The sequence below is a fragment of the Siniperca chuatsi genome, linkage group LG5 (assembly GCF_020085105.1).
Source record: "Siniperca chuatsi isolate FFG_IHB_CAS linkage group LG5, ASM2008510v1, whole genome shotgun sequence".
Classification (NCBI taxonomy): Eukaryota; Metazoa; Chordata; class Actinopteri; order Centrarchiformes; family Sinipercidae; genus Siniperca; species Siniperca chuatsi.
The window spans coordinates 29874214-29899905 of record NC_058046.1 but is presented as its reverse complement, the minus strand read 5'-3'; the positions used below and the strand labels follow the sequence as shown (position 1 = coordinate 29899905).

Genomic DNA, 25692 nt, shown 5'->3' with positions numbered 1-25692 from the left:
TTCCAGTCAATTATAAAACATACACACAATTGGCCTTTCCCTGCACTCACATTTAGGCCCTGTTCCAATACTTTCATCTTCTCTCCTTGTTAAGTGTCTGTAAGGCCTAGCTCCAGCTCTTTCCTGATCGATGCTTCCATGTTTAGTGACCGGGTGGCTCCTTTTCAATTCTTTCACAAACTGTCCTCTCTTGTTGACTGTCCTCACGATCTGACTTAAAAACTGTGACTGTACTCTGTTTCAGTACATTGAAATGTGTCCCTCAGTATCCTTACAGCCCATATCTAACACTTTCATGCTATAACACTACTTTTCCACTACTTGAGTTTATTGCAGTTAAAAAAAATAACTTATATTAATATTAAATATTTATTTTGAATATTAAAAACAAAGTGAAAAAGGATGTAAAAAAAAGCTATGCAGTCTTCTCCACCAGAGGACCCTGTTTACTGTAAACTGCAGAGAACAGTTTTCTCCTGCAGCTTGAAACAGAAAAAAAATGTGTCTAGGAACAGACAGTTTGTGGTTTGCTGATATCACCCTCAATTAATCATCTTTAAACAGTTTTTGGGAACATTATCGGTAATTCACTTGAATGGGTCTTAAATATATTTTTCCCTTTTTTGCCCCTTCCCATGGTGCTGTTTTTCTTATTGACAGTTGACTGTTCTGTCCCTTTGGTTGTTGTCCTGTGTGAGTATGTGTAATGTATATTATGTATATGCAGACTTGTTAAATGCCGAAATCGAAAGTCACTTGGCTGTAATGTAGCTATGAAATAAAATAAAAAAAGGTTTACTCTTAGTGTCGACAGTGTGTGGGAACTGATTTTTAGTGGCTGTAACATAAAATTTTGGTCAAACTACTTTAAAGTGATGTCTTTTTTTTCTCTTTTTCGGTAAAATCTGAAAACATCATGGCCATAATTTCTATTGGTAATAATAACATTGTACTCACTAATTTAATTTCTGAGGTCTGGGAACATGGCTTCATTGCTAAAAAAAGACGAAAGGGAAAGAAACACGATCTGCAGTATATGATTAGACAGGCAGGTTTTAAACAAACCCCCAGACTGTTTAAACTTATTTGGAAGAGAAAACAAAGGCAAACGGTATAATTATTACCCAAATTGTCACTGTAAACATCCATCATAGTTTACAGAACAACTTTCAGGTGGGCTCACTCTCAGTTTTACCTTTAAATAAAGTGGTTTTGATAATCTGGCTAAAACATTGGCTTGTTTAAAACCTGTCTGATCATGTGACTGCTAATGTTTCTTGTCTCGTCAGACTTCATTATAGTGATGTCCCAGATCTCTGCAATTGTTGTTGCAATTGTGAGTATAATGTTATCCTAACTGATAGAAACAATGGCCAAAGCTAAAAAAAGTAAGACCTAAGTTGTAATAAACTGGAATTATACTTAATATAGGCCCTATTTCAGGACTTTGAACTCTCATTCCTCCTTTATGTCCACAAAATGTGACTTTTCTGACCTCCGAGCCTCAATTCAACGCTTTAACAAGCTTTCGTCCCTCACCTCACTCCCTAAGCTGTTGGGATAACATACATCAGCGCCTTGATGTGTGTCAGTTTGATGGATAGAGACTTCAGCGGGGACACAAAATTCTCGCTCACATTGTTGTTGAGTCATAACGCACCGACTTGAGCTTTGGCCGAGACCCACCTACAGTGCAGGTCCCGCACGTGTCTTAACAAAAACACACAACCAGAAACTCACACTCATGTTGAACTTTAAGCCGAAAGACAGCCCTGAGTTAGAAATGAGTAAGAGATGGTGTTCTACTGTAATGATGTCAAAGTACCATGTCTTCTGAGGTTTACTACCATGCTCATCAGTTTTCATAAAACTTGTCTGCTTGTATATACACAGGATTTTCTTGCTGTTTCCTTTAGAAACTAGTAGTGTTGGGTTTAGGTCAATTAAATATCCATATGTTGTGTGTGTGTTTGCGTGCACATGTATTCTCAGTATGATAACTTGTTTTTGATGGCAGATAAAGACAAACTGCTGCTGGATAACAGGTGTGTCCATAAAATAAATAAATACATTTTTTAAAAAAGTACTCTTTGAAAAGGCATTTTGACAACATGTAGATCATCAAATGATACTAAACTCCTAACTCCCCCTCCCTTTAAGTGGCTTTAAGGTTGGAAAAATCATATTATTCCACACTGTCTAACAGTACAATGTATATTCTGTCATCTTGTTCCAGCTCTTCATTGAACCTATATGATGTTTACACTGAGTGAAATATTCAAACCCAAGACTTTTTAATGCACACGTCCCCAAAATTCAAGAAAAGCAAAGAGCAAAAAACACAAATACAGAAATCTCTTGTGAAATAACTAAAACTGTTCCAGCTTTGGCAGTTGAATAAAGTTGAATAAATTAGTTGACTCCTACAGGGTGTGATGAAGCATTTAGACCCTTTATAAACTGTATAAACTCTTTTTTATGCAATTATAATTGCATATCCTTACTGGATTTTGCAGTTGCAATTTGTTGCTTATGAAGTTGTGCGTGTGTTTTGTGCGTGTTTTTATTTATAAAGAACAGAAGTGATAAAATCAGTGTTGTCACTGTTCAACAAGTGTTTCTCAATTGACTGTCATCTGCAACCACCTGTTCGTTGTGTTACATCGTCAAATGTGCGACAGACTGCAGTTCTGGAGTTTGACCTTTTGTCACCGAGGTTTAAGTGGTTTAGTAGCTTCCTTAATTCAAGTTTGAAGCAGGTTGCATTGCAGATGTTGTAGACTGAGACTGCAGAGGCTGTGCAGTAAAATTCTCCTGCACACTCCACAGTCATTTCTCATATCAGACATAAAATGATAAAAGCCTGTGACCAGGGTTGATTCTCTGTAATACAGTATCAGTGGTGGACCACGATGACCCACTCAAGGCCTATTTTTTTAATAGATGTTGGTGCTGTATATTGTATAAGTGTTGGCAGGCTGTATTGTCCGTGCAGATTTGGGAAAACTGGTCTGACTGAAGCACCGGCAGGCTTTACACCTCTCACTCCTGTCCTCTGCCTCCCTCTGTTTCTATTCTTTCTCTCCTTCCTCCCTCATGCCTCACTTTAAATTAAACCGCAGCCATGCAGCAGCGCGGCCGGCTGCAAATCGCCCGGAGTCAGCCTTCTGCATGCTCATGAGGCATCTATGAGTTTTTTTGTGCACGTGTTACAGGTGTAAGTATTTGACCCAAGCCGATGCTCACATACACGCCGAGTGGACCATATGTTGAGAGGTGATTAGCATCTTTTCAAATCTGCTGATATACTTTAAGTGGCAGAAAGATGGTGACAGAGCCAAGGAGGTTTAACCTTTGCATTAAGTGTCAAATGAAGTCATGCTGCTGTAAACCTTGCATACTTGGGAAGGCAACAGTAGAGTAGATGTTGGAGAAATGTAGGATCTTGAAAGAAACATCTAATTACTGGACAGACAAAATTTCCATGGCATAAAGGGCTTAAAAAACAAAGCCCTCCAGTATGCCATGGAAATTTTGTCTGTCCAGTTTTTGGTTTGTTTATTGGAAAGGTAGACAGAATTAAAGTAGAAGCCACAAGAGGCTTAAAGGGCTTGTCTTCTCCTCTTTCAGCAGCAAGTTGTCCTTGAGCAAGGCATTTGACTTCTGATTACTCAGCAGCCAAAGGTAGAAGCCTGTGGTTGTACTGAGCAGGTGTGAATATGTGTAACTGGATGAATTTGGACCAGTGCATTGCAGCAAAGGCATTCATGCTCAGTTTACCTTTTAAAATAAAGATTAAAAATAACGGATCTCCACGTGCTGGGAGATGAGCGTTGATAGATGGAAGAATTGTCCTCATTAAGGAAATACATTTTCAATTTCTGCACAGAAATAGCTTGAGAATCAAATCAGTTTGAACATCAAAGCATGTTCGTGAAACAAAAAGGAAACCAGAAAGCAGAGGCCTGAAAGAGAACAAAGAGCAATGAGAGTGATGTATGTGTAGAGTATGTGGACTTAAGTACAAGCCTAAAAGCATGACAGTGCACATTCTTTACCTGGACACATCTGAAGCCTCCAAAATGCGTCTCATTTGTGCTCGGCCATTTTACTCCTTAATGAGACTTTCTTGAATGTTATTTTCAGTTAATTCATGACAACTTTATATATATATATATATATATATATATATATAGCAAGGAAGCAGGCAGTGCTAAATGGTGAGTCAATTAGTTGATAAGTCGATTTTAATAACCAGTCATTGTTTAAGTCATTTATCAAACAAAAACCGCCTTTAGATCATGTTCATTGACATCGTTGTCATTACAGAGCGAGCAGCCAGTGTTGAAAACGACACACGTTTTTTGATCTTTTTTTAGTATTCACTGGGTTGTTAGGATGTTGGAGGGATGATATCAGGCAAACATTAATTGTTATGAGAAAAATAAAGCAGCAAAATAGTCAGTCTTGTGCTTTAAATGTATCTGCAGTGTCAGAGTAGCATTGATGTCGAGTAGAGTTTAGTTCTGAACAGTGTTGACATCGGTTGTGAAGTGCTCACTCTTAAGCTGCAGGGAGATGCTGTGAGCTTAATTCAGCACAGCGTTTGTGATGGGAGCAGCCTACTTGGTAACTTCAGTGACAGATACACTTGCATCCCCTCCTCCCCGCCTCTTCTGTAATATCCAAGGTTTCTAAATTGGCATGCACCCTAAAATAGCACGAGGGATGGTTATATCACATTGTTTATGATTGTAAATGGTCGCTCTCTGTCATACCAGCTCATTCCAGGAGGTCTTAAAGATAAATGTACACAGAACTAAATAAAGACAGTCTGATTTGATTTTCCTGTTTATGTAAGATATGATGTTGTTGAGTTCAAGGACCTTGTTTGTGAATGATCTGTGAGTGTGGAATTATAAACCTCTATCAGCTGGTTTTATATAGTTGAGTAAAACAGATACAATCTTGAATACCTCATAAACTCTTCATTTCTCCCTGAAACTTTTCTACAAAATCCTCAAAATTTTGTTTCTGCTTGTTCCAACACTTTGAGTGAAATATTAACCTAAGATGTGATAGATTTTATGGCTGCACTGGTACATCAAATGGAAATATTCTAGATGTTTTGTGCATAAGTCCCTACAGCCCATCCTGACATATTTGATACGTTTGGAAATCTTAAAATCCTGACTAGAATTTGAAACTATGTTGCACAGGTTTAAACAAGACTTCGCAGCAAAACGTGAGTTTGTAAATACGGACCCTCATGGTAGTGTTTATACTGCGCAAATCGAACTTCTGCAGAGGAATAACTCTTAAAATTACTAAAATGAAATTGTACCTTGGAATTAAAGATCTTTAACAGACTTTCCTAATTTAATCTTCACTGTTAGATACAACGAGCTCCCTGCATTGTCTTGTTTGTCCTTTCTTTTTTTTCTCCCTTTTATTTTACCACCTGTTCCACTTTCATCAGCCCAGCCCCTGTGTGGGGGGGATGGGCGGATGGAGGGATGGAGGGATGACAGTGTGGATTAACTGTGCTGTGTTGTTGCTGCAGTTCACACATTCCAGCGGGCCGATTCCAGCCAACTCACTGTACCAACACAGAGGCCTCCTTAACCCCCCTTCTGTCCTCTCCTTCTGTCCTCTCGTCCTCCCTCTCTGACTCTAATTTCTCCATCCCTCATCTGTGCAACCTTGATTTTCATTTTACAAAGAACCTCTAGCAGGTCTGCCTCCCTCCTCTCCTCATTTGCATTGCATCTTCCCCCTGCAGCCACATCTCTTTTCAAATTCTACATACAAGGGTCTAATCAAGGCCAAAGTAAACACGTTTCCTCCCACAAATGATGCAGAGCCTCTCCAGAGGACAATCACTTCATAAATACTGGACGTCACCTAGTTTTGACCTGTGATTGTACCACCCTCTAGAGGCCAAACAGTGTAATTTCATAAAAACTGAAAGTCAGGGTTACAAGGCAGTATCAGTCTTTTTATAAGAATTAGTAATCATCCAGTCCAGTGATGTCGGGTACTGTTTAGAGCTGCAACGATTAGTTGTAAATTAATCCGCAGCTATTTTGACAATCATTTTAGTCATTTTTAAGCAAAATTACCAAACATTTGCTGGTTCCAGATTCTCAAATGTCAGGATTTGATGCTTTTCTTTGTCATAAATGATAGTAAAGTCAATATCTTTGGTTCTAACTAGTAGACAGACAAAATAAGACATTTGAAGACATCACCTTGGACTCTGGGAGTCCACGGTGCTGCTTCACACTGTAACTATCACTGTTATGTCCTGTGCTTGTACTGACACAGAAACGATGAGTAAATCTCACCTGTAATAAATTAATTTTATTGTTACTCTCACAGCAGTAATTTCTCATACAACATCCATGATGTTTGTGTCTGTTGTTTTTCTCAGGGACGAGTGGAGGTGGAGGCCGGCAACGAAAACATGAAGTTTGAGACCGGACCTTTCTCATTCTACGGTGTCATGGCGCTCAATGCTCCCACACTGGGTGAGTCCAAAACCTCCATCTCTCCTCTCCTCTCCTCTCCTCTCCTCTCTCTCCTCTCCTCTCCTCTCCTCTCCTCTCCTCTCCTAATGCACTTTTAATTAATCTGCTAGGGTTAAATTAGTATTTGCAGTGTAATGTCTCAGGTTTAAATGCCTCTACTGCCACCTAGTGTACAACAGCCTATTCTGCTGTCATAAATGTGAAGCTGACAGTAAAATATTTAGTTGAATTAAAATGACTAAAACATTTGTAGTGACCATATTTTTCTTTTTTTTAGGAATATCAGTAACTCTAAGGAATGGATAATGAACATATCATAGCATACTGCCCCAAAAATGCAAGTAAAGCAAGAGGCAACACATGTTCTGAATGGGTTTTCACCTATTGTGGATGATTAATGTTACTTTACCCCCATTCAGAATTCATTACAACAAAATGTCTTCCACCAGCATGACAGCACATGCTGATGTTTATGCAGCTTCAGCGTCACTTCCTTCTAGTTTTTTTTTTTTTTTTTTTTTTTTTTTACAACATAGCATTTTAGGATTTCTGTAAGTTCTGCTTAGGGTCATCTGTTATTAATTGATTTTATTTTATTAGTTTATTTGACATGGACGGTGCTCATTGATCAACAAAGGACAAAATCTAAATGAGCCGCAGTAAGCCTACAAGGCTAATTTTCATCTGTTGTGCATGGCTCGATGTTAAAATGGCACCCTAGCTGTTTAAATTTTGAAACCTTTATTTTATCATAATAGTTTCTTGAGATCAGGGTATTCTTTTTTGAGAGAGTCCTGGCCAAAATAACAGCACATTTTACAGACAATAAAAAGAAAAGGAAAAAAATGCAGCACAAAATAGCAAAGATTAAGTTACTTGCAACTTACTATTACTGTACACATAATTGACAGTTTGTTGGAGTACCAGGTGGGTCGAATTTGCCTCACATGACACCATGTGATGTACTTTCAGACCTTTTTGGTTTAATTTAGGAAGGGAAGAAGGTTTGTAGGTCTCATGTGTTGGATAGGGGATGTGGGATTTGTTGGATCTCTGTAAATGATATAAAGAGTACGGTCTAGACCTGCTCTATAGGAAAAGTGCAATGAGATAACTTCTGTTATGAATTGGCGCTATATAAATAAAATTGAATTGATTTTGCTGATGACCTTTGAACTCCTCCCCTCTTCTGTCTCTCTCTCTCTCTCTCTCTCTCTCTCTCTCTCTCTCTCTCTCTCTCTCTCTCTCTCTCATGCACACTCCCTGAAATACAAAACGTCACATATCTTTTTTCTCTCTCTGCCAGTTTTACTCCATTTTGTGTTGGTTGTTTCTATTGTTGACATTCAGCTGTCAGCTTCTCTGTCTGCAGTCCACTTGTATCAGTTTCATCTTCGAATTCATGTCTCTATGTTTCAAGCTCTGCTCCCCCCTTTCCTTCCAAATCTCTGTCTGCTACTCTTTGTACAGTTTGTTTTATCCTGCGTAGTGTGTCCTCATGGGATTCATAAGACCAGCATGTCAGAGTTCTTTTGCTGTGTGTGACCACATCTATGACGTGCTCTGTGACGCTGACCAAAAGTGCTGGGTAGCAAAACTCTCAGTACTTTTATGATGCAGACCAAAATGTGTCCTTAGCTCCAAGTATTGGTATTGAAAGCTGTCAATTAGTGTAAGATAGCACTGCATTTTTGATTTGTAATCTTGTTTACTTATTCTTTAACCAGATATTTCCTTATTTAAATCAGATATTTGACATTTTTTTAATATTTAGATTAGGGAAGGTTCTTGTAGTTCTTGAAGTTTTTGTGTTTAGACATTTAACAAGTTCGGTGTCTTGAACATGAGCAATAGTTCGTGCACAAATTTAAACATAGAAAAAGAGAAAGGGGCCCCTCCTGTCCGACCACCTGGAAAGACATAAATGTTGTCTGATCCCTTTTTTTCATCTCAACACTCAACAGCTCACTCTTTCAGGCGCTTCAGGCATTTTTTCATTTTCAGGCCTTCCTTCCTTCTTACCAGTGTCAGCCTCATTCACCCATTTCATCGAACTTCTGATTGATCAAACCTCCAGAATCAGCTCAGTAACGAGGACAATCGTCACACATGAAAAATTCACTTCACCTTCAAAAAGTGTAATCTGACGTGTGATGTTCCTGGAGCAGAAATCCTTCTGTGTGGTTTTGCATGTCCTCACCCAGTCTGGAAACAGATCTGTCTCTGTCTCACACTGTCTCACTCACTGTCCCTTCCTCCCCTTCATCCCCCTCCTCCCTCTGTCCCACCGATCACCTCCTCCTCCCTTCTCTCCTCTCAGTGGCTGCACCTCGACCTCGCCACCTCTCCTTTAAGAGGTTTTCTCTGTTCTCTCGGTTGCCAGGTAAACTCCGGCATGTCTGGGTCCTTTAACACCAAGGACGGGCGGGGCTTGGGGATGGGTTGGTGTGTTCTGGAGTGGGTGGACAGGCCAGGTTTGGCATTAAAATTTTTGTACATGTTGCCTTGGAAATCTGTTAAAGGGTAAATTAACGCCTGATTACAGAGGGCAGAAAATTGCTCTTGCAATGCTCTTTATGGGTTAAAACAATTGATAATGGGTTGCACTTCTATATACACCCCAAGCAGTGATGTCTATTTGCTTAACATACCTGCTGTGACATCAATGATTGCATTGTGGCCAAAGGTGCAACATGTTCAAAGGTTTCACCCAACAGACAGCAGTGCAGCAGCAGTTTTCCCCGTGTGATTCAATGCAGATTTAACGACAGCAATGAGTTACAAGATGACAGCTACTTTTTGGCAAATAAGCTCTTTGTTCAAGCAAAATGAACTAATTTACACCTGGTTTTATTGAGTCAACATTTTATTTGCATGAATTTTGCAGAGCAGATGAGTAGTAGGCAGTGAGGAGGTGGTAAGTCCATCTATTCTTAGCAAACACGTGTAGGTGTAGGTCAGTGTTCATGTTACTGTACAGCATGAATTTAAATTTCCTTTGTCTCAAAGAGGTTTCTCTGGACTCTAGTAGGAGGCAGAGGGATGATGATCTACTTTGTGGTTTCTCCAAAAAAAATCTATCTACTGATACAAAGGCACGGCCAATATTAGTGCCTATCACAGCATCATGTATTTGTTGGCCAGGAACAACAAACTACAGTATAGAAATGCTGTAAATGTTAGATATGTTGGAGGTCATTTAGAAAGAGTGTTGCCATTACATACTTTGTCCAACAGAGCGCACTCACTGGTTTATTTAGTCTATCGACAGAAATATCTGCAACAATTATGATAATTAATCATTTAAGTCTTCTTTTTTTTTTTTTTTACAGAAAAGCCTAAAATTCATTGGTTTCAGCTTCAAGCAATTTGAAGTTGACACCTCGGGCTCTGGGAACTTGTGATGGACAATTTTCACAGTTTTTTGACAATTTATACACCAAACAATTAATTGAGTATCAGTAATGATAAACATAATCGTTAGTGGCAGCCCTAGTACATAATATCTCAGTCATAATAGCCAAACCTAACAAAATAACCAAATTAGGATATCTTTACCAAACATTTTTGTGTATGTTATGTGTTTATGTTAATGATATATTGTCATCAGATTCTATAAGCTCAGATATTGATATTGGCTCGGCCCTCAAAAAACAGTATATTCACAGTGGTGAAGTTTCTGTCTCGCTGTATGGATCACATTACTTCTGCTAGAGATCCATATACCATTATACACAGTAACCTTATAGTCAGTCTGTCACATTTCAATTGATGTGAATTGTGTTTCATATATATATATGTATATATATATGTATATATATGTATATATATATATGTATATATATGTATATATATATGTATATATATGTATATATATATATATATATGTATATATATATATATATATGTATATATATATATATATATATATATATATATATATATATATGTATATATATGTATATATATATGTATATATATATATATGTATATATATGTATATATATGTATATATATGTATATATATGTATATATTAAAAAAAAAAAAACAACTTTGTCCTTCACCCCCCGCGGGTGGTCTCGCCCTTCGAGCTCGGGTCCTCTACCAGAGGCCTGGGAGCTTGAGGGTTCTGCGCAGTATCTTTGCTGTTCCCAGTACTGCGCTCTTCTGGACCGAGATGTCTGGTGTTCTTCCAGGGATCTGCTGTAGCCACTCCTCCAGTTTGGGGTCACTGCCCCGAGTGCTCCGATGACCACGGGCACCACTGTTGCCTTCACCTTCCAGGCCTTCTCCAGCTCTTCTCTTAGCCCTTGGTACTTCTCTAGTTTCTCATGTTCCTTTTTCCTGATGTTGCCATCGCTTGGTATCGCCACATCAACCACAACGGCTTTCCTCTGTTGTTTGTCAACCACCACGATGTCAGGCTGGTTCGCCATTACCATTCTGTCAGTCTGGATCTGGAAGTCCCACAGGATCTTGGCTCGGTCATTCTCTACCACCTTTGGAGGTGTTTCCCACTTTGACCTCGGGGTTTCCAGTCCATACTCAGTGCAGATGTTCCTGTACACTATGCCAGCTACTTGGTTATGGCGCTCCATGTATGCTTTTCCTGCCAGCATCTTACACCCTGCAGTTATGTGCTGGATTGTCTCAGGGGCCTCTTTGCACAGCCTACACCTTGGGTCTTGTCTGGTGCGGTAGATCTGGGCCTCTATTGCTCTGGTGCTCAGGGCCTGCTCCTGTGCAGCCATGATGAGTGCCTCTGTGCTGTCCTTCAGTCCGGCCCGCTCTAGCCATTGGTAGGACTTCTTGATATCAGCCACTTCAGTTATGTTCCGGTGGTACATCCCATGTAGGGGTTTGTCCTCCCATGATGGTCCTTCCTCCAGCACGTCTTCCTCTGTTCCCCATTGCCTGAGACATTCCCTGAGCACGTCATCTGTTGGGGCCTTATCTTGGATGTACTTGTGGATCTTGGATGTTTCATCCTGGATAGTGGCTCTCACACTCACTAGTCCACGGCCGCCTTCCTTACGGCTAGCGTACAGTCTCAGGGTGCTGGATTTGGGATGGAACCCTCCATGCATGGTGAGGAGCTTTTCGCGTCTTAACGCCTGTGGTCTGTATCTCCTCCTTTGGCCACCTTATTATTCCTGCAGGGTATCTGATCACTGGCAGGGCGTAGCTGTTTATTGCCTGGGCTTTGTTCTTGCCATTGAGCTGACTTCTTAGGACTTGCCTTACTCGTTGAAGGTATTTGGCCGTTGCCGTCTTCCTTGTTGCCTCTTCGAGGTTGCCATTTGCCTGTGGTATTCCAAGGTACTTGTAACCATCCTCAATGTCTGCTATTGTTCCTTCTGGGAGTGAGACCCCTTCTGTGTGGACTACCTTCCCTCTCTTTGTCACCATTCGACTGCACTTCTCAAGCCCGAATGACATCCCAATGTCAGAGCTGTAGATCCTGGTGGTGTGGATCAGTGAGTCGATGTCCCGCTCGCTCTTAGCGTATAGCTTGATGTCATCCATGTAGAGGAGGTGACTGATGGTGGCCCCGCTCCTGAGTCGGTATCCATAGCCAGTCTTGTTGATTATTTGGCTGAGGGGTTCAGACCTATGCAGAACAGCAGTGGGGACAGAGCATCTCCTTGGTATATGCCACATTTGATGGATACTTGTGCAAGTGGCTTACCATTGGCCTCAAGGGTGGTTTTCCACAGCCTCATCGAGTTCGCAATGAAGTCCCTTAGAGTCCTGTTGATGTTGTACATCTCTAAGCATTCAGTGATCCATGTGTGCGGCATTGAGTCATATGCTTTCTTGTAATCAATCCAGGCAGTGCACAGGTTGGTGTGTCGGGCTCTGCAGTCTTGGGTGACTGTTCTGTCAACCAGGAGTTGGTGTTTGGCTCCTCTGGTTCCTCTGCCAATGCCCTTCTGTGCTTTGCTCATGTATTGATCCATGTGTCCACTTATCTTAGCCGCGATGATGCCTGACATGAGCTTCCATGTTGTGGAGAGACAGGTTATTGGCCGATAGTTGGATGGGACTGTACCCTTTGCGGGATCCTTCAGGATCAGGATTGTGCGCCCTTCGGTAAGCCATTCAGGGTGCGTCCCATCTCTTAGCAGCTGGTTCATTTGTGCTGCTAGGCGCTCGTGGAGTGCAGTGAGCTTCTTTAGCCAGTAGGTGTGGATCCTGTCAGGGCCCGGTGCTGTCCAGTTCTTCATACCTGAGACTCTTTCTTGGATGTCTGCCGCTGTGATGGTGACTGGATTCTGTTCAGGGAGGTTGCTGTGGTCCTTTCTCAGGGCGGCCAGCCACTGTGCATCGCTGTTGTGTGATGCCTCCCTTTCCCATATACTTTTCCAGTACTGTTCCGTTTCCAGCCTTGGTGGGTCTGCTCTGCTGTTATTACCCTGCCATTGAGCGTACACTTTCGCAGGTTGAGTTGCGAACAGCCGGTTTATTCTTCTGGCTTCATTATCTCTCGTGTATCTCTTTAGGCGGCTAGCCAAGGCTTGGAGCCTTTGTTTGGCAGTTTCGAGTGCTTCAGGTATGGGCATCTGGTTGTACTTCTTGGGTACTTGCACCTCTCTCAGCCTCTGTCAGTTGGCTCATATATATATATATATATATATATATATGTATATATATATATATATATATATATATATATATATATATATATATATGTATATATGTATATATATATGTATATATATATATATGTATATATGTATATATGTATATATGTATATATATGTGTATATATGAAACACAATTCACATCAATTGTAAGTATATATATTTATGTGTATATATGTATATGTGTATATATGTATATATGTATATGTATATATGTGTATATGTATATGTGTATATGTATATATGTGTATATGTATATATATGTATATGTGTATATGTATATATATGTATATGTGTATATGTATATATGTGTATATGTATATATATGTATATGTGTATATGTATATATATGTATATGTGTATATATGTATATGTATATATATGTGTATATATGTATATGTATATATATGTATATGTGTATATATGTATATGTGTGTATATATGTATATGTATATATATGTATGTATGTGTATGTATGTGTGTATATATATGTATGTATGTGTGTATGTATATATATGTGTATATGTATGTATATACATACATATATACATATATATGTATATATATATATGAAGCAACAATGACCAACAACATACAATGTGTATATACAAGTCAAGTGTAAATTGTAAACAAATACAAATAATAAAAAGGAGTAAATATTGAATGGGAAATGTAATAGATTAGTTTATATACAAAGAAGTGAAGATTGGACTCTGTTGTTCTGTATCAAATCAAAAATTCTTCCTGTATATCAAGATGCAGGAAAAGCAGAGCCAGATATGTAGATGTTAACACTAACCTTACAGAACACTACAGTATTGCATGGCAGAACAGAAGTACAGAGGAGACGTAGAGGTGAAACAGGCCCCAGTCGTGTTGTTGCAAAGTAACAGAAAGTTGATCAAAGAGAGCATCTGCCAAAATGTCAGCACACTTCTTAAACTGACAGGGCACTTGGGGACAGAAAATTATCACATGGCACCTCCTAAGATAAAATGGAGAAGATAGGACAACATCACGAGACACCCAGATGGGACTTGAAGCCCCTCGAGGGGTTAAGCTGTCCGCTCTTTGCAGCATCAACTTTGGATGCATCCTAATAGCTTCAGATGGTTTCTTCCTCTGTCCATAAGTTTAAGCATTTAAGTGTAAGATCACTGTAACTGTTAAATAAAAAGAATGAAGAAGAGAACGTCGAGCTATTGAGATGCAGCCTGGGATTTTTTAATTCAGATGTTTTTTTGGTTATTGTTGTCCTCTCCCTCACTTTCATGGTGTAGTATAAACTCTGATTTTCAAGACTGAATGGCATTCTTTGCTGAAATAGATTGTAGTCTATTAAAGCACAGCAAATAGTGTTTTTAAAAAAACTGAAAAGTAAACCTACAGCCAATATCTTTTCTTTACTTAATCACAAATGCCCAGTTCCAAATGTATTTCCAATACCTACTCAGGCTTGTAATTATGAATGCAAATGTTTAGATAATTCCCTTTTTATTAGGGTAGGAGTGAGGATTGTTGTTTGGATTTGGGTCCATCACTCGTCCACGTTAATTTTAATAACACTAACTCACTCTGCGAGCACCAGGTCACAAGTAGAGGTCTTGAAGATCCAGTAGGTAACTTTTAACACTAGCTGAATCACAGCCAAGACAGAGAAGTTAAAAAACATGAAGTATATAGATTTTTTGAAAAATGCACATAAGGTTTTAGTACATATTTCTGAAAGTATGTTCTTAAAAGTAATCGTTCATTCACATTTCAAAATAAAAACTGAGTAGCCTCATGTTATGTCAAAGAGACATGTATCTAAATATCTGTTAGTATTAAACTATTGGCTACATCACATTGTGTTGGCTGATGTGACTGAAGCTGAGAAATGGAAAATGCAGAAACCCTGCGTCATGCTTTTGCACAAAGTAAACAACTCTGCACTCTCTACTCTCACAGTGATGTAAACAACAAATTGAAGAATACAAATATTTAGACTTTGTTTAGACAATGGTAACCTTGTCTAAACCTTGTCTAAATTTCCTATTCAAGTTTACATGACATAAACATGACTCTGTTACTCTCTCACATGAATGCTAAAAGCCTTCAAAAACCTATCATAGCTGAAAAAGCTAAATAAGTACTGAGTGCTTTGGTTAGGTATGGTTTTTAAGTTGTAGATGACTTTTAAGCACAAGTTTACTGGATCTAAATGAAGAAAAGTTGCCTACTTGATCTTAAAAGTTACTGTCTTGAATATCAACATAATAAAAATTGTCTCGTAACTAAGTGAAATCTAACCACTAACCAGAAAATTAGCTGTAGATATCCAGGATTAAGTAGCTAGCTTAATTCCTTGAAAGCTAACGCAGTTGACGTGTCCAGGTAAAACAGTTTCCTATGACTCACTGAGGCCCTCTGCTGGAAGACTCACAGCTACTGGTAATAATGCACAGCTGGTAAAGAGCATGTGTGTGAAGTGTGTGTGACTCAATGATTTTGTTTGGATGAAATCAGCATGCCACAGTAAGAACTAAACTAAGCTGGATGACACCTGTGAATGTTAGTCATTCCGTATGTTGGAGCAGAGGTGGAGAATAACTAGCTTAAAATAAGTCTTTTAGGCTTTGAGACAATTATTAAGTGTTAATGTTATCAAGAAACTGTTAACAACTATGGCTAAGAGTCTTACAGGAGCAGACTTAACCTGCTGGAAGTAGTGCCAGCTGTTTTGATTTGTCTCTTTAACTTGGACTGTATTTGGTTCCGTAATTTCTCTTGGACATTGTCCTCCTTTAAAACCCAAATGGAAAAACAGTGATCTTGAGTGGAATTTGTTTTCATAGTTGGCTCTTTAACACCCAACCCCCTGGAGACATCTTAAGGTTTCAGTTGTGTACTCTAAAGCATGTTTTCACTTTCACTTTGGATCACGGACAAAATTAACTAAGCAATCTTGGCCTAACCTGAATAAATTGAACTTACTTTTGAGGGATCATAGTATTGAATATTGTTTCCACCTCTGTTAATAAGCCATATGTTAGTTTGCGTCTTGCACTGCCCAAACATTCAATGAAAATACTATCTACTTTGTAAATATGTGAGTGAATGACAAGTTTGGTTGGTGTGAGGAATCCTTAAAGCACAAACTGAGTCACTGCTTGTTATGCTGTTGGAAAATTTAGTGTGTCACTGCCTTTGGGTGTGGGCAGACACCACTTTGCTGCTGTGATAGTGAAACAAAGGGTATGTACAGTAGAGATGGTCATGAGTTTGTTTGAAATAACGGAACATTAACTCCTTTTTTGTTTAGATGTTACTATTGATATTTTGTGCATTTGTTAGAACTTGTGTCACTAATTAGTCTCATTCATTCATTCATACCATTAATTTGTCTTATTCATTCATAACATTAATATTAACCTGCATTTGAGCCCACACTGCATCTTGTGCTCTCAAGGTCTTCCATTGATGTGTGTTGGCACCGTAGAGCCATTAATTCGAATGGCTTTGAAACAGTAGTGTAAAGCCCACACCGCAGCTCTCTGTAGTGATAGACAGTGTTTCCTATTTTATGTATGTATGCAGGACGGTCCTGATAGATCTGTATCACACAGTTCTGTCCTTTCATTGCTAACAGGAGCTGTTAATAACATTTTCTGTGTGTGCGTAAATCTGTGTGTGTGTGTGTGTGTTTGCAGAGTTTCGTTCACCGTCCCACCTCAGCGGGTTGAACCGTACAGCCTCTCTGAGCGGAGCCGACCGGACAGAGTCGCTCTCCGTCAGCGGCAGCAACAGCCAGCTCAACAACAGCATCCCCTCGCAGCAGTACACACCCGACTTCTACGTCCGAGCTCTCACTGACCTGCAGTTTGTCAAGGTTGGTTATGAATTTTAATCTTGATTGAATTAGTGAGTGAGGGGTCCCCAAACATTTTCCTAGAAAGGACAGCAAACATGCCATTATATTTCAGCATATCAAACTGCAGATAACCAGAGAAACAATACTTTTGCTTCATGCTAAACTACTATGTGGTGAAACAGACATGAACATGAGTTACACTGACTACCAACAAACTTTAAAAAATTGATGATTTAAGTGTCCGAGGTATAGTCATAGCCATAGTGCGCTCTGAAGAGTCCTGGTAAAAAAGCTAAGGGTGTCTCTGCCACCTTCTCTGTTACAGTATTCTTTTATAGCAGGACATCCTGTTATGACGGTGTAGTCCCTCATTCGTCCAGGAGTGTTCTATCGTAGAAAAGGTTTCAGTCGTAGTCATCTGGACACTGTTTTCCGGAAGTGTGATCTTCTGTGTGCAACAGAAATCATAAGAGTTGGAGGAGAGGCTACTACAACTCATGTAAAGCTAATGTCTATTGTGATGTCATTTATCCCTGTTTGAGGTGTGTCATTTACCAAATCCTGAGAGAGCATATAAAACACAAATCCAAATAAGTTATAAGGCTTTATTAAAAATCCACAGCACATCATTTAAATAATTGTTAGTAAGCAGATTTCCAAATAAATATATACGTTAAAATGGTGTATAAATAGATAAATAAATTAATAGATAAAAGCATTAACAGTGTGTCATGTCATACAGCATAATAAATACATAGGATACTCACCAGACAGCACAATAATGCCACTTTGTGGTGAAAATTGATTATGTCAATACACTAAGTATTTCACTTTCTGTACTTGGTACATACAGTAAATAGACACTCTGAAAAACTTGCAGAAGTCCTTCTAGCAGACAGTGATAGTACTTTAAAAAAAGTATTTTTGCTGATTATTTGAATCAAAATAGCTGAAGTGAAGTATATTTTACGCTCTGTTCAATAGCAAAATTTTCATCGTAAGTGGGTCAAACTCCCCAGATGCAGATCCACATTTCACTTAGGATGCCCTTGGCAGGTTTGAACTCTGATGCTGGATGTTGAAGGTTCGGTGGCGTTGGGCAGTCTCCAGGCACATTTCCACCGGCTTGTTGTTATCGACTGCTGTGCTTATGTACCAGTCACGGAAGGCGACAGACACGAGGGTGCTGATGTTCACCCGGTGTCCTGTTTGTAGAAGAGAAATCGCACCATGTCGCTGTCCGAGCGGATACTCAACAGACTGTTTTTGTCCTCCACGGCCTGAGGTGTGAAAAGACAAATGTCAGAAGGTTAAACTATCACACTTGACAAAATTTCTGGCTCAAAGGTAAATTAATATATAAATGTGCAGTGTCTCTTTCAGATGATAACAATTTAGATGACCAGGTAGCTCTAATCAGTTTTCCCTGGCCACTGTTCCGGCTTTGAGAAATGTGGCATATGGGATTAAGTTTACCCTTTAACAGTAGGCCTACTACAAAGTGTATAATCTTTATGTGAGAATCATGAGTCATGAGTTTTACCTCCAGATGCAAGGTTGCTTCGGGACCATCCTTGTGGCAAGACAGGTAGAGATTTGTGCCCTGATGCCCAGAGCCACAGTTCTGGCCTCAGCGCTGGGTGCAGGATGGATGTAGGTCGACATGTTCAGGTAAACTGAGGAGAGAACAGAGGATACAGATTCATTTTAATGAAAGCTGAAAGACTATGTCAGCCTCTGTGATGAGGCAAATGCTACTTTGTGTGCATTTTACTAAAGGCACATCTGAATTTGGACTAAGACAAGATCAAACCGGTTTGACTTGGAAGTTATTATGATATATGACGGTGTAGTCCTCATTCGTCCAGGAGTGTTCTATCAGAGAAAGGTTTCAGTCGTAGTCATCTGGACACTGTTTTCAGAATCAAGAAGTCATTCTCAATCCGTGGTCATTCACAATTGAGAATGACTTCCGGATGGGAGCCGAAACGTCTTGATTCTGAAAACAGTGTCCAGATGACTACGACTGAAACCTTTTCTACAACATCCTGTTATGTATTATCTCTTATGTAACCATAACAACAGCACCATGCTCCCATGTTACCAGTAAACTCTCGCTTGTGAAGCTAACTTAACCATGAGTAAAGCTGGATACAAACTTTTAAAAAATGGATGATTGTCTGAACAACAGCTGTAGCAATCAGTTAATACATGGATTAGTCAGTCGACCGAAAACTTATTTTGATAATGGATTAATTTTTTAAGTCATTTGAAAAACAAAAATGCCAAACATTTGATGGTTCAAGCTTTGCTGCTTTTCAGTGTCTTACATTACAGTGAACTGAATATCATTTGGTTTAGGACTGTTGGTCAGACAAAAGAATTATTTGAAGACGTTATTAAATTGTGATGGGCACAATTAATTAATTTAACTTTGGGTCAACTCCCCCCTCCTAGATCACGCGAGCCCAGTACCAGAATGGCCTGATGGCGTCTCGTCTGGACAGCACGCCCCAGTCCCCGGAGAGCAGCCACAACACGGTTCGCCTGGATCAGACCACTCCCCCCACCACCGGCAACACCACCATCACGGACCTGGGAGCGGACTCCACCCCCACGGAGAACGGACCGGACGAGACGACGCTTCTCCTCCTCAACGAGCAGAATTCACCGCACACAGCCAACCACCACAGCCAGTTGGACAACAGCATTTGACCCAACCCCCCATACTCCTACGTTTTCACGCATGCATTACTGTGCTCGAATGTATGCTGAGGTGGGGAGGAGTGTGTGTTGGTGTGTGTGTGTTTGTGGGGATGCAGACACATGCCTTGGCACAACTGACAAGGCATAAAGAGACAAGCCATGTGCATGCATGTTGTGTAAATATGCAAGGATTAAACAACACACGTGCACATACAGACATGCCAAAGTGTATTGTGGCTACATCCACTTTTCCATCATAAACAGACTCACCACAAACCCAACAATCAAATATGGTTACTCATCGACAGAAAGACATATCTGTGTGTGTGTGTGTGTGTTTGCACATGCTCCTTAATGTATTAACTGACGACAAAGATCTGAAGGACCTGCTTGTCTGGACCAGAAAGCTCCTCCCTCTCTCGCCCATCAACGTTCAGAGACGAGTTTCTTCCTCTGTGTGTGTGTTTTTAAATGTGTGTGTGCTGCTTCATTGTCCCTAATTAGAGACTCAGGGAGACTCCGCCCTCCCCCCCTCCCTCCGCCGACATACGTACATGCAAGTGTGGTCGAAAGCCGCAAACCAACCCACCGCTGCATGTGTAGCAACCCGCGTCCCCTCCTTACCATCCATACAGCTAGAAGACAAAGACGACTCGAGCATGTCAGCGGACTTCAAACAAAGTAATATATATTCCGTAGAAATTTATAGTGAGATATTTATTGATAAATTCTGTGTGAGACAGACACATAATGCTCTTTTTTGGGGGGGATATTCCTTCTCGTTTCCTGCATAGAAGCAGTGAGTAGCCCAGCATCTTTATCCCAGAGTTGTTAAGAGATTCAGCAGCGATAGACAGCCAGTCTGTATCGTGATTAAGACAATCAATATGATTATTATGAATGTGTTAAATGTGTAGGGTACGTTAACTGTGGCTACCCTGCTCTCAAACAGCCATCTCTGTGAAATCTTTTGTTTTCTTTCACAGATGACAGATCTGCAAAGACGGGAAGGGTCGTATAGGAATCAGTTTTCACAAAGGTGGTAGATGTTTGAGAGCACTGAGACTTGGCAAGTCCTTTCCTACTTTATAAGCGAGGGTGGGTTGTCTGTGCGTATGTGTGTATGTGACCAAAATGGCCATCACCTGACTTGGTGGGAACTGAAACCAAAAGAGGGAAGCTTGATCACATTCTGACTAGAAAATACTAGATATAGAAATCTGAGACTTTATTTATTGAGTTCGATGTGTGTGTGTGTGTATATATATATATATATATATATATATATATATATATATATATATATATATATATATATATATATATATATATATATATATATATAGTCAATGGGGGGATGAGAAATGTGATTTTTATTTTGCCTCATTGTGGATTTTACATGTTAAATGTTCCTTTGTATTCATTCAGTGGTTATGTTTGGGTTTCCTTTTTGTAAATCAGATCTTGGGGAAGGGGGTCACTCTAGCATACTGAGCAGCAAACTTTGACATTTATTGTTGTTTGTATTTCTGTAGCCAAACGCACCGCTCAGCTCTGGAATCAGCCAAATTTAGTCAGTTTTATGGGAAGCAATGTTGTATATTTCATGATTATCACAATGCATGTTTTTCACAGAACACACTCCAGTTATATTTTACTGTACCTTCTGAGGAGATTTTAAAGGAAAAACCTTCCCACAAATGTTTGTGTCTTTTGATAGATTTTTCTTTGCCTGATTTCTCGCAGTCACAGTGGTGTTTCATAGATTATTTTTTAATGATATACAACATGAAAAGTAAATCATACATCAGGTTTTTGTTTTTAAGACCAAAGAGAAAGGGTTGCTTTGTAGTCTTGTTATTTCTGCGAAGATGTTCAGCATTCACACAACAAGACTTCCATGGCAGAGATTGATTTCTACACGAACAACTACATGTACAAGAATGCAATGCAGCCACGCAAAAAGTGTTTTTAGTAAGCATCGCTCTCAATTTTTCTCATCTTTGCTGCTGTGCTGTCAGTATTGCTACATGTTTTTTTCACACATAAATCACAGGTGAATCCAATGCATTCCCATCTGCTCTCTAACAGTCGTGAAAAGGGATTCTTGGAAATGTAGGACATCAGGAGTAGGAGTAGACGATACACACTGAAGGGAAGTGGGTACACCAGAAACAATATAATTGTAACACTTAATTTTCAAAGGCACAGATCATCACAAATTCAAGATTTCTGAGTTTGTGAAGGTGGATTTTTTCTTTATATTGCTGCTTTTCTGAGATCAACAGCATCCAAATCTCAACAACACCGACATGTTTTCAAAGCACTAAAATCCATTTCTCTCATTGAACAAACTGTGTGAAGTTAAACTAAAAGTAAAACTACTGAAGCGCTGTTTTGTTTGTACTACAATCTCTGGTCAGCTTGTCATTTGTCCCCTATTTTCTTGAAACATGACTCCTCCTGTCCTAAAAGAGTAATTACGAAGCACTTTTCACTTTGGATCTAAAACCAAAGCATGACAAAATTATGATTTCATTTCTGTTTTCAAATGAATTGGAATGACTTGTTATTTTGAGGAATCTCATTTTGTGGTTTTCATTACTTAGGAAAGAGTAAATGTCACAAGTGTTTTGGAGATAAAAAAAACAAGAACATTCACTTACTGTACTTTTGAGTCCGTAAATTCCAGGCTACTCTGCTGGTGCAGCACCTGAACACAGGGTGCCTCACACTGCCTTAAAAACACTTCAGTTTGAGTCTGGTGTCAAATTTACCAGATCCTTTAATATACTGTGGTACTATCCATTTTATTTTTTTAATTGGAAGATGTTCACAATTACACTAATCATATTTAAATGTGGAGTTTCAAAACTGTAAAATCACAGCAGAGTTGATTATTATTAATATTACTGGTTGAGTTAAACCTCAGTGGACGAAGCCGAGGAAACAGTTTTTTTATAAAGTTTTTTTTAAAGTTAGCTTACTAGCAAAGAGGGCTACATGATGGCAAAGACGTAAATATAAATAAAAACAAAAATTCCCATTTTATGCACTGGTATTTGGGATATTCATGCTGTTTTACTAGTTAACTATTTTGTGACCTAATAATTGGGTTTTTTGGTTAATATTTGGACAAATTGTTCTGTGTACATCGTTTTATGACAGTAAAACCAAACCAAACCCAATGTAAAAATTTAAAAAAAATGTAATTCTTTTCATTCAACTATTGCTCACAGTGTCACTTGGTGGTTTTTCGCAGGTGATAACTCTTTGTCTATTAATTAAGTCACTAAAACTGATTTTTGAAGGTCAGGAGTCTAGCTTACCTAAACAAATATAAGTTACTAAAACTAGTTTGAAATTGGTACATCAGCTAAGCTAGCTAGCTAACATCGAGAGCTGAAGTCCCTGCAACTAAGTTTACTATAGAGGGGATAGTAAAGCTTGAGCACCACATAATTTTAGATAGAAGAACATCTATGTTGTGAGCATTCAAAAACTACAGTTTCCACGAGACTTTCACAGCATGTTAACAGCTAGCCCCATTTGTGACCTCAGCACTCCGTATGTAGCTCTGTGATTTGGTCACATAGTGATCCCAACGTAAATTGTAGGGGAAAAGTCAAAACCTTCAGCAGCAGGTTTCATGTTCACTGTCTCCCCCAAGTAGGGCTGCACAATTGATCACAATATGGCCAAGTGCAATATCCAAATCTCAGAAGCTGCAATTTTTTGATAAAGGTAAAAGGTGTGACAACAGCATTATAATGAAGTACTGTATTGCTGCCCTGGCCTACAAATCTTCAGGTGTAAGAAAACATGATTGTTTGGTACAGACCTCAGCAAACGTCACATCATCATGATTTTAATAGTTTTCTCAGTGAAAATTAAAATTGTGATACAGAAATGATCATTCCCACTAATCGTGATTTATTGATTTATCTCATAATCTTAATATCTGTCAGAATAATCGCAATATCATTTTTTTTTTACCATATCGTGCAGCCCTAACCCCAAGTGATAAAATGTTTGCCTGCTGGGAGCAAACCAAAGTTTAAATCCAACATTTCCACTATCTATGGGGAGGCTGTGGCTAGTGGCTGGTGCAGTCTGTGGAAATATTGAATTTAAACATTGGTTTATCCTCAGGGGAAACATTGCATAATTTCAGGCAGACTGTGGACATCTGTGAGCTCATGAAAATACCTTTGAAGATACAATCTGCTGCTGTTTTGACTTTTGACAGGTGTGTGTAGAAAACGGTTTGTGACTCAGTTATTGAGAAATGTATGAGGTCACAAATGGGGCTGGCATTGGATAACAATCATGGGATATATTGTTGTAAAATGCTGACAAAACAGTCATATTTTTTATCTTTTAAAAAAGTTATCCAGTTCAGTAGATACCCATTTATCTTAGAATATGAACAAAAAACACCAGCAACATGTTTAATCTTTTGAGAAAGACTATCAAAAGAAGACCTTTATGAGAAAATCTGAGTAAAAGCTAGTGATATGTGATGAAGATAGCTTTATTTTGAAATGTTCTGATGTTTAACTCAACCAAAAGGGTTTCTTCTCTATACAGCAGCTCTACTTCTGAGAAATGTTTCTGTTTATGTCGTTTAAACAAGAACTACCCATTGTTCTCCATATTGGAAGTAAATAAATCTTCTGACTGTCTTCTGTGACTTAAAATAGAAGCACTTTAGCAAGGAAAGCAGTATTTTCCCAAAAGCTAGAAATTGGCCAAAGTTGCTAGCTTAGTACCTCTGTCGCAATACTGTTACTGGCCAGGATTTCATAATCACTTCTTCACTGACTCCTTAACATGACACTGCTTTTTTAATTTTTTTTAAGCTTATGGAACTCACTGACTCACCGTTCTGTTGCCTTCACTGTCTTTTAATGACTACTGGAAGAAAATATTTTGCTCATTCCTGAATTATTTTTGACAAACACACACAAACACTAATTTCAAAGGACTGTTTTTGGTTATTTTTTGTACATGTTTGAGTACCCCCACACAACGGAGAAACAAGGTGTTTTATAATTTCTGTCTTAATTAGTTTTGAAGATGAAGAAAGTTATTAATAAACCTGAGATATATTTCTCTATGGACCTTTGTGATTGTCCTGGTTTCTTCTGAGGACTTTTTAGACTTTATTCCACGAGGTACTGTATACAATGTTTCACATAAAAAACACAAAAGTGCCACTTGTTGCCTAATAATGGGCAAACACAATACAATAAAGGAATGATAAGTAAATAAATAAATATGCAAATGATCAAACATGCACATTGGTAAATATTCGGTAGTTACTTAAATGTAACTATTATTTTAACAAATGTAAATATTCTTAATAATTTTATTACTTTGATTAATCCTATAGTGTTGATGAACTAATCTATTTTACTCATCAAAGCAAGCACAAACTAACATACAGTAATGATACTTGTCACCTTGATCTAACATAAAGTACAAGGTGTTGGAACATAATCATGCAATTATCTCTCCTTTGAAAGTGGCAGGTTATGACTAACACACCTAAATTTAGACAGATTAGTTCAGCAAGGCTAAGCAAAAAAAAAACCCAAAAAACAATTCCCTCTAAAAATAAAAAAAGTTTTAACAACCTGCAGTTATCTAACTATAAAGGAAGGAATGTCTGTATTTCTTTCTGTATGTCAATCCTTTGATTTTCGGGACAACCGTTAATCCAATCGACTTCACACTTGGCGGGTGTATCACTGAGGACCCAATGGAGTGCAGTCTCGAGTGAGATGGGGTTCAACTCCCTGCGGTGTCCTGCTTTATTCTTTTTGGCTAATGCTACAGTTTACTTATGAAACTCAAGCCAATACACCAATTGCTGCAGACATAAGGCTTTACTTCCTGTTTGGCAACAACACTATCTCTTTTGGAACAGTACGTTTTGTGAAGCTTCAGTGTATT

At 38.9% G+C, this 25692-nt stretch overlaps 1 protein-coding gene and 1 pseudogene across 3 annotated transcripts in view; one reads left to right on the top strand and one right to left on the bottom strand.

Moving 5' to 3' along the window:
- Window positions 1–24857, top strand: part of LOC122876044 (metal transporter CNNM4-like) — a 55514-nt gene extending 30657 nt beyond the window's left edge. Inside the window, exons 5-9 of one of the 3 annotated variants that reach the window (XM_044195886.1) lie at window positions 6434–6530; window positions 8851–8913; window positions 15552–15608; window positions 16868–17046; window positions 19486–24857. In XM_044195886.1, the coding sequence (XP_044051821.1) occupies window positions 6434–6530; window positions 8851–8913; window positions 15552–15608; window positions 16868–17046; window positions 19486–19743 (654 nt within the window). In that variant the 3' untranslated portion in view covers window positions 19744–24857. The remainder of the gene's footprint in view (window positions 1–6433; window positions 6531–8850; window positions 8914–15551; window positions 15609–16867; window positions 17047–19485) is intronic. The other 2 variants (XM_044195887.1, XM_044195888.1) reach the window with 2 other exon arrangements.
- LOC122876045 lies at window positions 18019–18878 on the bottom strand (annotated as a pseudogene).
- Window positions 24858–25692: the final 835 nt, after the last annotated feature.